General features: G+C 42.9%; 1 protein-coding gene across 4 annotated transcripts in view; it reads right to left on the reverse strand.

The window, feature by feature from the left end:
* Positions 1-2,671: 2,671 nt before the first annotated feature.
* The window catches only part of bbs7 (Bardet-Biedl syndrome 7), a 67,758-nt gene continuing 53,851 nt past the window's right edge, over positions 2,672-16,578 (reverse strand). For all 4 annotated transcript variants that reach the window (XM_067993149.1, XM_067993158.1, XM_067993141.1 and 1 more), the window contains 2 exons: positions 14,577-14,700; positions 2,672-4,525 (listed from right to left, as the gene is read on the reverse strand). In XM_067993149.1, coding sequence (XP_067849250.1) covers positions 4,392-4,525; positions 14,577-14,700 — 258 coding nt within the window. In that variant the 3' untranslated portion in view covers positions 2,672-4,391. The remainder of the gene's footprint in view (positions 4,526-14,576; positions 14,701-16,578) is intronic.

Raw genomic sequence — 16,578 nt, forward strand, 5'->3', positions numbered from 1 at the left:
CATTCAAGGGCTGGAGGTACTGACCACAAAGCTGATTCCTAGCATCAAGTCTCGAGTTATAAAGGAAGACTGGAGAAACTTACACTTTTTAGCCTGGAAAGGAGATGTTAGAGGGGTGTATGGTTTAGAAAAGGTTACAACAACTTGTATTATATAAATGCCTTTAATGTAGAAAAAAACCCTAAGCTGCTTCACGGATGCACAAAGCAAAAAGTGAATAGCAAGCCAAAGGTGGTGGTATTAGGAGGTGAATTTTAAGTTGGGTACCGAAGGAGCAGTGGAGTTTAGAGAGGGAATTTCCAGAAGGCAGGCCTAGGTGGCTGAAGGCATGATCAGCAATGGTGGGGTGAAGAGAGAGGGATGCACAAGAGGCTAGAATCAGAGAAACACATAGCTTGGGGGATTTGTAGTGCTGGAGGAGGTTACGGAAGGAGGGAGGAGGCCATAAAGAGATTTAAACATAAGGGTGAGAATTTTAAACTGGAGGTGTTGGTCAACTGACAATCAGTGAAGGTAGGCGAGGACAGAGGTGACGGTTGAGCAGGACATGGTGTGGGAGAAGGCAGCAGAGTTTTAGACAAGCAGACGTTGATAGAGGGTAGAAGATGGGAAGCCAGTCAGAAGAGCATTGGAATAGTCGAGTCTGGAGGTGACAAAGGGACGAATGAGCTTTTCAGTGACAGATGGGCTGAGGAAACCAAAACTATGAAGGTGGAAGTGGACAGTTTTTGTGATGGAGAGGATATGGGATTAGAAGCTCAGTTCAGGGTCGAATAGGATGTCGAGGTTGCAAATAGTGGTTCAATGTAAATCAGAGATTGGGGAGGTAAGATGGAGTCGGTGGAGAGGATGCAGAGTTTGTAGTAGGGGCTGAGGACAATGACTTCAGTCTTTCTATTGTTTCGTGGGAGGAAATTATGACTCATCCAAGAATGGATGTCTGCCATTACAGGGGCAGGGCAGGGATCAAGAGAGATGGTGGAGAGGTAAAGTATTCGGAGACGGCCATGTCAGTTTTTGAGACCACAGGAGTAGAGACCATAGGGGATGGCAAAATCGAGGGGGTGGCCATGAATTATTAATAGCAGAGTTAAATATGGAAGGAGAGGTTTAGGGAGTGCATGAGGGCAGCAAGGAGAGCTGAGATGGAGACTGAAATCACTGATGATGAGTCATCGTTCATTGCAGAGGCTATAGGTGGAAAGTAGGGAGAATATCTTGGGGAGAAACTTGGGCTGGAGCTAGGGGGAGGGCAGCAGATGAGAATATTAGAGAGGCAAGAGGGATGGAACAAGGTGAGGTGCTCAAAAATGTCAGAAAAATAGGGGGCAAGATGACCATGGTGTGACTTGGTGATAACGGCCTGACTGCCACCACAGTGGTTTGGGTGGGGCAGGTAGGGAAGTACAGTTGTGTTGGAAGGCTTCAATAAGGGGCACGGTGTTACCACCCGTAAGCCAAGTAAATTTCAGTCAAAGCCAGGATCTCAATACAATTAACCACAATAAGTGGGATTCCAGCCTGGGACCGTGACAGGAGAGTAGGGAGGTTGAGGAATTGTGATGGGTTGGGGAACAAAACACGAGAGAGAGAGAGAGAGAGAGAGAAATGAAAAGGATTCATAGCTGGATGACAGGAAGAGGAGAAGGTCTGAAAGAAAAAAAAAATAGAAGTAATGGACTCCGGTCCAGAACAGCATCCAAAATGTGCACGGAATATTACTTTAAATGAAACCGTGGAAATAGGAGAAGGGGTACAAATTTAATCTAGTAAAAGATAACTTTAGGAAGTAGTTCTTCACGCAGTCATCATTAGGAATGGACTTTTGGGCAAAGTGGTGAGGCGAAAATTCTGGAATCATTGAAGAAACAATTAGATACAGCAATAAGGGGAATGTAAGGTTGCTCTGGATGGATGAATTAAGATGGGCCAAATGGCCTCCCTCATCCATAAGTATTGTGTGATCTACTGAAGTTTGTTAAGCAGATTGTTTTTGTTGAAACTGTCCAAAACCCCCTTATACCTGACATTTGGGGATAATGCCCACCATGTGGTAGATTTGTGAACTACAAAATGACTGAACTGCTATTGTATGTATGCAGATACCAAAAGTGTCATAAATAACCCCTCACTATAATGCTCTGTGACATACTGCACCATCTTCAAGGCCCCTCATTTAACAGAGAACATTATAAAACACCCATCCTTCAGCAGGCTATGTATTTTCTGAATTGCAGAAGGACTAAATTCTGGTATACATTATTAAGTTGACAAAGATCACCATAGAATCTTACAGCACAGAAGGCAGCTATTCGGCTCATCGGGGTCGCTTTCTTTTTTAAAAATTTCTTAATGGTATTGATAAATATCAAACTACTTTATCATTCAAATCTAGATGTCATTAAGAAAAGAAAGTCCCATTAAGCATCTAGTTGGGGTACTTGGCTGTCAGATACAAGGATATTCCATGCGTCAACAGTATTGACCATCTAATACACAAGTGATAAAGTTGTGTCCTGCTTTTTCCTGATGGAGCTGATTGGGTTACAGTTCCATAGATCTAAATTACCTGGTCTTTCTTCACAGTAGAGTCTAGACAGTGGTGTGTTATTTGACGATGGTGATGTTAATTTGAAAACCTTAATAACTAATACTTCTATATCCCGTGACAAGAAGTGAAAAAATGGTTTATTTTCAATATCCTGTTTATACTCTAGAAAATTCTGGACACTCCACTCAAACCCTGGACTGTATGGACAGAAGCAAACCCATGTGGTTAAAATGATCATCTTTACAAATAGCCTTTTCGCTGCCAGGTCATAGCAATAGATAGGGCATTTGCAGTAATTTGGTGATGCAATTCGATCAAATGGCATTTTCCTGAACCATATTTTCTTGTGCTCTTACGTCAATTTTTATGTCAGGTTTTCAACAGAAAGGTGTGGTCAAACCAAAGAAAATTCTGTAAAGGAGATCTGATGAATAATATTAAATTGAAATACAATGACATTTTCAACACTACCATATTTACAATCAATCCTATTTACAACAGACACAATCACTGCATCAATGACTAAGTAGTGGAATAAAGGAACAATAGTTTAAAAATAGTTCAGCAAACAACTGCCTACATGTAATGTAATCTAAGAGGCTATGATAGATTTGTCCCAAAAGACGGCCACCACTGTTACCAGGTAACTTCATATACTGAAGAATGTGTAAGATTTCAGTGTTGGTAATTTAACAGAAACTTTGAGAGGAATTTACTTTAACATTGAAAAGATTTGCAATAACTAATGTTGCTGTAGTAACAATGCATACAGGAAATAGTACGATTCAATATATCCCTACAAATATTACAATATTGACAAGATTATTGCATATGTATGTGATATTAATAAGTATGTCAAAAATTTAGTATGTCTCAAAACAGTGTACATGTTAGCTCTCACAGATCACAAATACACTTGTAAGAGTCCAGGGGTTGACATGTTAGCATACAAAGTATATGGGCCACTGGTCTATTTCAAAGATTTTTTACATTTGGAGAGATGACAGGTGTAAGCAATAGTACTGCTCCAGAGGGAGATTAGGAAAATCACAGTGTGCCTATTATTACCACATTTCAAGGAAAAAGGAGGAAAAAGACAAACAATATACTTTTAATTCAAGTTGCAAACACATATGTAAATAAGTAAATTATGAAAAACCAGGTGGGATAAAGACTGACATAACTCATTCTTGAAATCAAACTGAATCTCACACTTAGCCTTGCTGGATTCTCCCAAGGAATATTTCAAATTTAATGCTTGGACTTAGAATGCAGATTTCTCAAAAGTCCAAATAAATAGGTGTAGCCTGAGCCCACCAATCTACATTCAAGGTGCGTGTATGGGGGCAGGGGAACATCCGTTCTGGGTAACCCCAAAAGATTGGTGCCTTTACCCATCACTCTCAAACTCTGAAAAAAGGGATTTTGAAAATCTCTCACAACTACCATTTCAAAAAAAAATACAAGCTCATATTTACATCAGATTATATCACACTTTGCGTATTTTGCAAGATGCTGAGGGATGAATTTCCACAAGGGTTCTCCCACTCATTCGCCATAATTTTGGGGGAAGATTCATGGAAACCTAGAGAAACAGCGTAAAAACTGTTTATAACATTTCTCTGGGGTTTCCACAGATCTTCCGCCAGACGATTGAGAGAAATTGATCCCTTAAATACCTTTACAGTAACATGATCAGTCCCTGTTCATTCTCCATCAATAAGATTGAATGCCTGTTCCATTACTGATGAACCGCTTCCAATTATAGTAGTTCACTATTATGAAATGGCCATGGTCATGAACTTTACATTTGCTTTTCAATAGGCTTTGAGTCGTTTCTCTAGGCTGAATCAAAGAATGCCACTAGACTTTTAGGGTCATAATTATCTAAAATCTCCAGCAAAAGAGGAACCTTGGTTTTCACATTGGTGCCTTTGAATTTGAATTTATCTATGAAGAGGTCCGTTATCATGCCTATATGAAGATAAAGAGAGAATTAGTATGAATATAAAGATGCAACTCACACTTCATTGTTCAAGTGCTACACATTTCTCTTACGCTTTAACAAATGGAAGTAGAATTGCACAATATTTCTGTTTTTATTCTATCTCCATTTCTATTTAAATTTCCTCAGATGACAGAAGGCAGGGAATTTAAAGTGTCTAATAGTGGCTCCTCTGATGGCTGAAAGAGTAAATAAACTACTTGGTGTGGTGGTGATCTATTTAGATCAGGAAGGCCACACTGTCTCTACTAAATTAACTGATCTCAATGGGGTAGTAGTGTGTCATGACAATTGGCCTCAATATATAGCGTCTTTCACGATCTCAGGACGTCTCAAAGTGCTTTACAGCCAATGAAGTACTTCTGAAGTGTTGTAATGTAGGTAACATGGCAGCCAATTTGCATACAGCAAGTTCCCAAAAACAGCAATGTGATAATGACCTGATAATCTTTTTAGTGATGTTGGTTGAAAATAATTGACCAAGGTTCCTGCTCCTCATCATTATTCAGTGACCCCTATTATAAATGGGTGTGTGTGGATGTAAGCTGAGGCTACAATCAGGTTCAGTTGTGATGCCTTCCATAGTCAAACTGACTATTGATAATGTGGAGATGCCGGTGATGGACTGGGGTTGACAATTGTAAACAATTTTACAACACCAAGTTATAGTCCAGCAATTTTATTTTAAATTCACAAGCTTTCGGAGGCTACCTCCTTCCTCATTTCCACATCGTTCACCTGAGGAAGGAGGTAGCCTCCGAAAGCTTGTGAATTTAAAATAAAATTGCTGGACTATAACTTGGTGTTGTAAAATTGTTTACAATTGACTATTGATACAAATTGTCTGAGCTCATACATGAAGAATGTCCAGTTTAATGAAGTACTACAGAGGTCCTGTGATTCCTGTGGAACTGTACCCCAGCCACAAGCTTTAGGAGAGGAGGAAATGAAAGGTAAGGAAATGGAGGAATAAAAAAAATTAACTAAGTTATTTTAAAATTAAAATTACTTTACTACTGGATGTATAAACAGCATACACAAGAGAGAATGGTGATTATCCAGTTTACTCCTGTCACAAGGCAGATTAAGCTGTATTTTCTACTCATGGTGGGGGGATGGGTAGAGAGGAGAAACAAGGTGCACAGAAGTCTGGGAGGGACAAGTAGCACTAGAGTAAAAAAAGAGTTCAGAAATAGGGATCAGGGGGCAAATGCAAGGCAATCTAAGATGAGTTTAGTGTGCATGTGTGTAAATGCACGTAGTGTGGTAAATAAGGTTGGTGAGCTGCAAGCTTAGATCGTCACATGGGACTATGATATATTGACAATAACAGAGACCTGGCTCAAAGAACCCCATTCAAAAAAGGAAACAGCAATAAACCAGCAATTACAGGCCAGTCAGCCTAACGTCGGTGGTGGGGAAACTTTGAGAGATAACAATTCGGGTCTCAATTAATTGGCACTTGGAAAAATATAGGCTAATAAATGAAATTCAGCAAGGATTTGTTAAAGGAAAATCATGTTTGACTAACAATTGAGTTCTTTCATGAAGTAATGGAGAGGGTTGATGAGGGTTGTGTGGTTGGTGTTGTGTATATGGATTATCAAAAGGCATTTGATAAAGTACCATGTAATACACTCGTTAGCAAAATTAAAGCCCATTGGATTAAAAGGAACAGTGACAGCATGGATACAAAATTGGCTAAGGGATAGAAAGCACAGAGTAGTGGTTAACAGTTGTTTTTCAGACTTTTGTGGGGGGGGGTGCGGGCAGTACATAGTGGTGTTCCCCAGGGGTCGGTACTAGGACCACTGCTGTTTTTGGGTATAGAAGGTATAATTTCAAAGTCTGTAGAGGACACGAAATTCAGAAATGTAGTAAACAATGTGGAGGATAGTAACAGACGTCGTCAGGAGGACATAGACAGACTGGTGAAATGGGCAGACATATGGCAGATAAATTTATCACAGAGAAGTGTGAAGTGATACATTTTGGTGGGAAGAATGAGGAGAGGCAATATAAACTAAATGGTGAAATTTTAAAGGGGGTGCAGGATCAGAGTGACTTGGCAGTGCACATACACAAATATTTGAAAGTGGCAGGACAAGTTGAGAAGGCTGTTAAAAAAGCTTATTGGATCCTGGGCTTTATTAATAGAGGCATAGAGCACAAAAGCAAGGAAGTTATGCTAAACCTTCATAAAACACTGGTTAGGTATTGTGTTCATTTCTGGGCACCACACTTTAGGAAAGATGTCAGAGGGTGCAGAAGAGGTTTATTGGAATGGTACCAGTTATGTGGAGAAGCTGGGGTTGTTCTCCTTAGAACAGAGAAGGCTAAGGGGAGATTTGACAGAAATGTTCAAAATCATGAACGGTTTTGACAGAGTAAATAAAGGAGAAACTGTTTCCAGTGGCAGACGGGTCAGTAAGCAGAGGACACAGATTTATGGTGATCGGCAAAAGAGCCAGAGATGACATGAAGAAACATTTTTTAAAAAAATGCAGCGAGCTGTAATAATCTGGAATGCACTGCCTAAAAGGGTGGTGGAAGTGGATTCAATAGTAATTTCAAAAGGGAATTAGATAAATACTTGAAGGGAAAAAATTTACAGGGCTATGGGGAAAGAGATGGGGAATGAGACTAATTGGAGAGCTCTTTCAAAGAGCCGGCAAAGGCACGATAAGCCGAATGGCCTCCTTCTACGCTGTACCTACTATGATAACTGGTATAAGTTATCATGTCTTTCTCAGAAGTGGATAAAACTGGGTATCCATGACATCGAATCTACAGCACAGAAGCAGGCCATTCGGCCCAACTGGTCTGTGCCGGTGTTTATGCTCCATATGAGCCCCCTCCCTCCCGACTTCATCTCACCCTGTCAGCATATCCTTCTGTTCGTTTCTCTATCATGCGCTTATCTAGCTTCCCCTCAAATGCATCTATGCTTTTTGCCTCAACTACTCCTTGTCCGGGCATTCCACATTCTTACCACTCTTTGGGCAAAGACATTTCTCCTGAATTCCCTATTGAATTTATTAGTGACCATCTTATATTTATGGCCCCTAGCTCTGGTCTCCCCTGCAATTGAAAACATCTTTTCTACGTCTATCCTATCAAACCCTCTCATAATCTTAAAGACCTCTATCAGGTCACCCCTCAGTCTTCTCTTTTCTAGAGAAAAGAACCCCAGCCTGTCCAATCTTTCCTGATAGGTATAACCTCTCATTTCTGGCATCATCTTTTTCATAAAATGGAGACCAGAACTGTTCACAGTACTTCAAGTGTGGTCCATTCACGGTTCTATACAAGTTTAACATAACTTCCCTGCTTTTCAATTCTATTCCTCTAGAAGTGAACCCCAGTACTTTGTTTACTTTTTAAAAATGGCCTCATTAACCTGCGTCACTACTTTTAATGATTTGAGTATCTGTACCCACAGATTTCCCCTCCTTCTCTACTCCATTTAGATTCTTATTTTCAAAGCAGTATGTGGCCTCCTTATTCTTCCTACCAAAATGTAGCACCTCACACTGATCTATATTGAAATTCATTTGCCAATTATATGCCCATTCTGCAAGTTTATTAACGTCTTCCTGTATTTTGTCGCAGTCCTTCTCAGTATTAACTATATCCCCCAATTTGGTGCCGTCTGCTAATTTTGAAATTGCACTTCTGATTTCAAAGTCCAAATCGTTAAATGTAAATTGTGAACAACAGTGGTCCTAGCACCAATCCTTGTGGAATACCACTTCCCAGCTTCTGCCAGTCTGAGTAGCTACCCTTAACCCCTACTTTGTTTTCAGTTTTGTAGCCAGCTTGCTATCCATTCTGCTACCTATCCACTGACTCCGCATGCTCTAACCTAAGTCATGAGTCTACGAGTATCTTTTTGAAGGCCTTTTGAAAATCCAAATATATTACATCTACTGCATTAGCCTTGTCTATTCTTTGTGTTACTTCTTCAAAGAACTCAATGGAGGTTGGTCAAGCATAACATTCCCTTCTGAAATCAGTGCTGATTTTTCTATTACACCTTTGAGTAAGGATTCCTTTGAGTAAGCATCTTTCCTACTACCGACGTTAAGCTAATTGGTCTTTTGTTCCCTGGACTTGTTCTATCTCCCCTTTTAAATATAGGAATCATATTAGCTATCTGCCAGTCCTCTGACACTATTCCTTTTTTTAATGAATTTTTATATATGTAATAGTGCCTCGGCTATCTCTTCTCTAAATTCTTTTAATGTGCACGGATGAAATCCATCCGGACATGGGGTTTTATCCTCTCTAAGTTTGATCGGTTAATCAATTATTTCCCCCTTTTCTGTCTTAAATGTCTTTATACCTTTTTTGATCTCTTCTTCTAATGTCATATCCACTTTGTTAGTCTCCCTGGTAAATATTGAGACTATTCAATATTTCTGCCATTTCACTGTCATTACCTGTGAGTTTATCTTGTGCATCCCTTAGTGGCCCTCTCCCTATCTTTCTTTAGTTATTTATGTGTCCGTAGAATACTTTACTATTTCTTAATAATTTAATTTTGTGCTTCCTTTTTGTTTTTTAATTTTTTTCTGACATCCTTCCCAACCTCTTGTCATCCTCTCTTTTATTGCCTTTTTCTTTAGTATCAATTTTACCCTTATCTCTGAGAGGAGCCGAGCGGAGCGGAGGGAGCGTCCGATAAAAGGCGGGATTTCAGAGCGCTGAGAACAGCTGAGAGGAGCCGAGCCGAGCGGAGGGAGCGTCCGATAAAAGGCGGGATTCCAGAGCGCTGAGAGGAGCAGAGGGAGCTGCGACCGAGTTCGAAGTGACGTCAGGAATCAGATCGGGACGCGACACAGGAGAGGCACCTGATTGGTGAGTAGGTTCAGGTGAGTATTTCTACTTATCTACAGTAACTAAAGTAAAAAGAAAGGGAAGGTCTGCAGGTCTTATAGGAAGTAGCGTTTTTTTTAGTGAATCAGGTCCCTAGTGTAGTTAACATTCTCTAAATTAAGAACAATTTAAAGGAGTAAACTCCTTAAAGGGAGTGGTAAGTAGTTTTTCTTTCCTTTTTTTTCTCTTGACATCATAGCTAACTTAAGGGTTAAGTCATGGCAGGAGATCCCACAGCCGTGTCATGTTCCTCTTGTGGGATGTGGGAATTCAGGGATCCTTCCTGTATCCCTGATTCCTTCACCTGCGGGAAGTGTGTCCAGCTGCAGCTACTGTTTGACTGCTTGACGGCTCTGGAGCTGCGGATGGACTCACTTTGGAGCATCCGCGATGCTGAGAAAGTCGTGGATAGCACGTTCAGTGAGTTGGTCACACCGCAGATAAAAATTACTGAGGGAGATAGTGAATGGGTGACCAACAGACAGAGGAAGAGTAGGAAGGCAGTGCAGGGGTCCCCTGCGGTCATCTCCCTCCAAAACAGGTATACCGTTTTGGATACTGTTGGGGGAGATGGCTCACCAGGGGAAGGTGGCAGTGGCCAGGTTCATGGCACCGTGGCTGGCTCTGCTGCACAGGAGGGCAGGAAAAAGAGTGGCAGAGCTATAGTGATAGGGGACTCGATTGTAAGGGGAATAGACAGGCGTTTCTGCGGACGCAACCGAGACTCCAGGATGGTATGTTGCCTCCCTGGTGCAAGGGTCAAGGATGTCTCGGAGTGGCTGCAGGACATTCTGGAGGGGGAGGGTGAACAGCCAGTTGTCGTGGTGCATATAGGCACCAACGATATAGGTAAAAAACAGGATGAGGTCCTACAAGCGGAATTTAGGGAGTTAGGAGTTAAACTAAAGAGTAGGACCTCAAAGGTAGTAATCTCAGGATTGCTACCAGTGCCACGGGCTAGTCAGAGTAGGAATGACAGGATAGCTAGGATGAATACGTGGCTGGAGAGATGGTGCAAGAGGGAGGGATTCAAATTCCTGGGCCATTGGAACCGGTTCTGGGGGAGGTGGGACCAGTACAAATTGGATGGTCTGCATCTGGGCAGGACTGGAACCAATGTCCTAGGGGGAGTGTTTGCTAGTGCTGTTGGGGAGGGTTTAAACTAATGTGGCAGGGGGATGGGAACCGATGCAGGAAGTCAGTGGGAAATAAAGTGGTGACAGAAACAAAAGGCAGTAAGGGAGAGTGCACAGAACATGACCGGACAGATGGTCTGAGAAAGCAGGGCAAAGACCAAGGGAAGTCTAGATTAAACTGCATTTATTTCAATGCAAGAAGTCTGATGGGCAAGGCAGATGAACTCAGGGCATGGATGGGTACATGGGACTGGGATGTTATAGCTATTACTGAAACATGGCTAAGGAAGGGGCAGGACTGGCAGCTCAATGTTCCAGGGTACAGATGCTATAGGAAAGATAGAGCAGGAGGTAAGAGAGGAGGGGGAGTTGCGTTCTTGATTAGGGAGAACATCACGGCAGTAGTGAGAGGGGATATATCCGAGGGTTCGCCCACTGAGTCTATATGGGTAGAACTGAAAAATAAGAAGGGAGAGATCACTTTGATAGGATTGTACTACAGACCCCCAAATAGTCAACGGGAAATTGAGGAGCAAATATGTAAGGAGATTACAGACAGCTGCAAGAAAAATAGGGTGGTAATAGTAGGGGACTTTAACTTTCCCAACATTGACTGGGACAGCCATAGCATTAGGGGCTTGGATGGAGAGAAATTTGTTGAGTGTATTCAGGAGGAATTTCTCATTCAGTATGTGGATGGCCCGACTAGAGAGGGGGCAAAACTTGATCTCCCCTTGGGAAATAAGGAAGGGCAAGTGACAGAAGTGTTAGTGAGGGATCACTTTGGGACCAGTGATCATAATTCCATTAGTTTTAAGATAGCTATGGAGAAGGATAGGTCTGGCCCAAAAGTTAAAATTCTAAATTGGGGAAAGGCCAATTTTGATGGTATTAGACAGGAACTTTCAGAAGTTGATTGGGAGAGTCTGTTGGCAGGCAAAGGGACGTCTGGTAAGTGGGAGGCTTTCAAGAGTGTGTTAACCAGGGTTCAGGGTAAGCACATTCCTTATAAAGTGAAGGGCAAGGCTGGTAGAAGTAGGGAACCTTGGATGACTCGGGAGATTGAGGCCCTGGTCAAAAAGAAGGAGGCGGCATATGACATGCATAGGCAGCTGGGATCAAGTGGATCCCTTGAAGAGTATAGAGATTGCCGGAGTAGAGTTAAGAGAGAAATCAGGAGGGCAAAAAGGGGACATGAGATTGCTTTGGCAGATAAGGCAAAGGTGAATCCAAAGAGCTTCTACAAATACATAAAGGGCAAAAGAGTAACTAGGGAGAAAGTAGGGCCTCTGAAGGATCAACAAGGTCATCTATGTGCGGAACCACAAGAGATGGGAGAGATCCTAAATGAATATTTCACATCGGTATTTACGGTTGAGAAAGGCATGGATGTTAGGGAACTTGGGGAAATAAATAGTGATGTCTTGAGGAGTGTACATATTACAGAGAGGGAGGTGCTGGAAGTCTTAACGCGCATCAAGGTAGATAAATCTCCGGGACCTGATGAAATGTATCCCAGGACGTTATGGGAGGTTAGGGAGGAAATTGCGGGTCCCCTAGCAGAGATATTTCAATCATCCACCGCTACAGGTGAGGTGCCTGAAGATTGGAGGGTAGCAAATGTTGTGCCTTTGTTTAAGAAGGGCGGCAGGGAAAAGCCTGGGAACTACAGACCGGTGAGCCTGACATCTGTAGTGGGTAAGTTGTTAGAGGGTATTCTGAGGGACAGGATCTACAGGCATTTGGAGAGGCAGGGACTAATTAGGAACAGTCAGCATGGTTTTGTGAGAGGAAAATCATGTCTCACGAATTTGATTGAGTTTTTTGAAGGGGTAACCAAGAAGATCGATGAGGGCTGTGCAGTAGACGTGGTCTACATGGACTTTAGCAAAGCCTTTGACAAGGTACCGCATGGTAGGTTGTTACAGAAGGTTAAATCTCATGGGATCCAAGTTGAGGTAGCCAATTGGATACAAAATTGGCTTGACGACAGAAGACAGAGGGTGGTTGTAGAGGGTTGTTTTTCAAACTGGATGCCTGTGTCCAGCGGTGTGCCTCAGGGATCGGTGCTGGGTCCACTGTTATTTGTTATTTATATTAATGATTTGGATGAGAATTTAGGAGGCATGGTTAGTAAGTTTGCAGATGACACCAAGATTGGTGGCATTGTGGACAGTGAAGAAGGTTATCTAGGATTGCAACGGGATCTTGATAAATTGGGCCAGTGGGCCGATGAATGGCAGATGGAGTTTAATTTAGATAAATGTGAGGTGATGCATTTTGGTAGATCGAATCGGGCCAGGACCTACTCCGTTAATGGTAGGGCGTTGGGGAGAGTTATAGAACAAAGAGATCTAGGAGTACAGGTTCATAGCTCCTTGAAAGTGGAGTCACAGGTGGATAGGGTGGTGAAGAAGGCATTCGGCTTGCTTGGTTTCATTGGTCAGAACATTGAATGCAGGAGTTGGGATGTCTTGTTGAAGTTGTACAGGGCATTGGTGAGGCCACACTTGGAATACTGTGTACAGTTCTGGTCACCCTATTATAGAAAGGATATTATTAAACTAGAAAGTGTGCAGAAAAGATTTACGAGGATGCTACCGGGACTTGATGGTTTGACTTATCGGGAGAGGTTAGACAGACTGGGACTTTTTTCCCTGGAGAGTAGGAGGTTAAGGGGTGATCTTATAGAAGTCTATAAAATAATGAGGGGCATAGATAAGGTAGATAGTCAAAATCTTTTCCCAAAGGTGGGGGAGTCTATAACGAGGGGGCATAGATTTAAGGTGAGAGGGGAGAGATACAAAAGGGTCCAGAGGGGCAATTTTTTCACTCAAAGGGTGGTGAGTGTCTGGAACGAGCTGCCAGAGGCCGTAGTAGAGGCGGGTACAATTTTGTCTTTTAAAAAGCATTTGGACAGTTACATGGGTAAGATGGGTATAGAGGGATATGGGCCAAGTGCAGGCAATTGGGACTAGCTTAGTGGTATAAACTGGGCGACATGGACATGTTGGGCCGAAGGGCCTGTTTCCATGTTGTAACTCCTATGATTCTATGATATACCCATGATATTTCATTATTAGAGGTATATATTTCTCCTGAACTCTATTGATCACCGTTTTAAATATTTCCCACTGCTGTTCCATCTCTCTGTCTCAATTTTTTTTCCCCAGTTTACCTTCCCTAGTTCCATTCTCATCCCCTCAAAATTAGCTTTTTTCCTCCCAATCTATTACTTTGGTCTTTGAGAAAGACATACGTAAAACAATCATGATTTTTTAAACCTTATTCGATTATGATCGCAATTGCCTAGATATTCCCCTACGCTTACTTATCTGCTCCGGTTCATTTCCCATTACTAGATCTGGCAGTGATTCATCTCATTGGGCTTCTCACATACTGGGTAAGAAAGGAGTCATGTACGCACTGTAAAAACTCCATTCCCTATCTATTCTTGCCAGTTTATTTGGGGGTAGTTGAAATCTCCCATGATTATTACTCTATGTTTTTTTTAAAAACTCATTTCACTCCTCCACAGTCACTCAAATTTTCACTACAATTGCTGTACCTCTGGGAAACAAACTGTGGTGAATGTAGTATAAGTACAATTTTCAAAGATTTAATAATTATTTAATGTTTAGAGGTACTGGAGGATGACCCTCACCTGTGGAACAATACCCCACCAGTGACGCCACCTTTAGGAGCAAAGGAGATAATCTGGTGTGCAGGTTTGCTGCTATAGGAGCTTTAAGCTTCTCTGATGCACCAGAGAATGTTTCAGCTGGAACATACAATCCCATTAAGAATAATTTCAAAAGTATTAACTGTGCAAGCCATACTGAAGCTTGGAAAGCACGGCTGGATTTAGAGGGAGCGGAGGAACTGAAAGTAATGGAAAAGGTCACAGGTTGTGCTGTGTAATGTGCACTTGGAAGAGACATCAAACAGCATAACTGTATGTTTTCAATTATTCATAGTATTCCTTCACTTCATTTTCAGTACTTACCATACAACCTCTCCAAGTGAGCAGGCTGTTTCTTATACTCTGCCAGCAGATTATCAGCTTCCTCTAAAATGCAGCGGTATTCAGGTATTAGGAAATCCACATTCCCTTCATACACTTGTAGCTCCTGCAATGAAAATGGTCACCTGATCATTACACTTAATTTCATTCTACTATTGCTATAAATATAACAATAACTTGTATTTATATGATGCCTTTAATATAAGAAAACATCCCAAGGTGCTTCACAGAAGCGCAGACAAAAATTGACACTGAGCCAAAGGAGATATGAGGAGGGGTGACTAAAGGAAGAAGGTTTTAAGGAGGGTCTTAAAGGAGGAGAGACAGGTAGAGATGCAGAGTGTATTAGGGAAGGAATTCCAGAGCTTAGGGCCTAGAAGGCTAAAAGCACAGCCGGCAATGGTGGGGCGAAGGGAGTGCAAGATACATAAGAGGCCAGAGTTCTCGGAATAGGTTACAGAGAAAGGGAGGGTGAAGGCCATGAATGGATTTGAACAAGAGTGAGAATTTTACATTTGAGGTGTTGGTGGACTGGAGGCCAATGTAGGTCAGCGCAGGGGTGATGAGTGAGTGGGACTTGGTGCGAGTTAGGATCTGGCAGCCACGTTTTGGATGTGCTCGCGTTTCAGGACCCTTCTGCAAAATGCATGAAAAACTAGGTGGAGCATGCGCCGTGCAAGCTCAGACTACTTTTTCCCAGTTCTACAGTGGCCCCAATAGTGGACCTTTAAAAGGGACTGCTGGAGGTTATTGAAGAAATGGCAAGGAAAGCTTTTTTTTAACGTTACCTTCTGTGGAGCAATGGGAAGCAAGGAGTGCTCCTTCCAGCTCCACAGCACTACTGTGCGCTACCGCCGGCCCATTCTCGGCCCTACTGCATCTCACCTCCTCCATGTATTGGAGCTTGTGATGCTCCCCACGCGCAGTGAGAATCATCAGTCTCTGTCCCCTTGTTCCTCATTCGCCCACCAGTGGAAACAATCTTTAACTATTTACCTGCTGTAAAGTCCCCACTCACCCGTTTACTGGCTGCTCCTCTCTTGGCACCGCATCCACTCACCATGTTGCTGCTGCTGCTTTTGACACTGCAGGAATTGCTGGGCCCCAAGCCCATCCCAGCCCACCTCATTCCTCTCTTTCCCCACCCCCAATCTCCTCAACACCCAGTTTCCCTCTCCCACCTCACCCAAGCTCCAATCACCCCAACCCCCAGCCCAGTTTCCCTCTCTCCCCCTGCCTCAATCCCCTGACCACCCCCGAGTCCCAATCCCAATCTCCCGACCTCTCAAGTCCCAATCTTCTGTCCCTTACTCAACTTCTTCCAGCCCACACCTCTCCCCGCTCTGTCTCGCTCTCTCCCATCCGCCAGCCGGTCCTGTTATTAGTCACTCCTAAGCAAGTGCCAGCTTTCTGTACTGGCAAAGGGTCATGGAGTGGTGGGGGCTGCGAGGTGCAAAATTGAAATGGGGCCGTTCTCCAGGCTGTCAGAAGCAAGTGTCTGGGAGATTTGTGTTCCATTCCAGGACACATGACAACCTTAAGAACGCACATGCGGCTGGATGAAACTGTAGCTGGCCCGAGGGCCTTGCTGTTCTAAAGGAAGATGCAGAGAGGGGCAGTGATTGTTGATCTGCTGGGTGAGTCCATGGGGTCAGCAGTGGGAGGAGTGAGCGGGCCGGGAAAGAGGTTGGCAAGATTAGTCCCCAGTGGGTGCACGGACAGAAAGGTTGGAGGGAGCGGGATGGGGCAGTTGGGGTTCCGCTCATAAGGATGGCAAAAGAACCTGAGGGGAGAGGAAGAGTATTTTTTTAATGCAGCAAGTTGTTACGATCTGGATTGCACTGTCTGAAAGGGTGGTGGAAGCAGATTCAATAGTAACTGTCAAAAGGGAATTAGATATATACTTCAAAAGGAAAAGTTTGCAGGGCTATGGAAACAAGTGGGGAGTGGGACTAATTGGATAGCTCTTTCAAAGAGCCGGCAA

This window comes from Heptranchias perlo, chromosome 1, assembly GCF_035084215.1.
Source record: "Heptranchias perlo isolate sHepPer1 chromosome 1, sHepPer1.hap1, whole genome shotgun sequence".
Taxonomy (NCBI): domain Eukaryota; kingdom Metazoa; phylum Chordata; class Chondrichthyes; order Hexanchiformes; family Hexanchidae; genus Heptranchias; species Heptranchias perlo.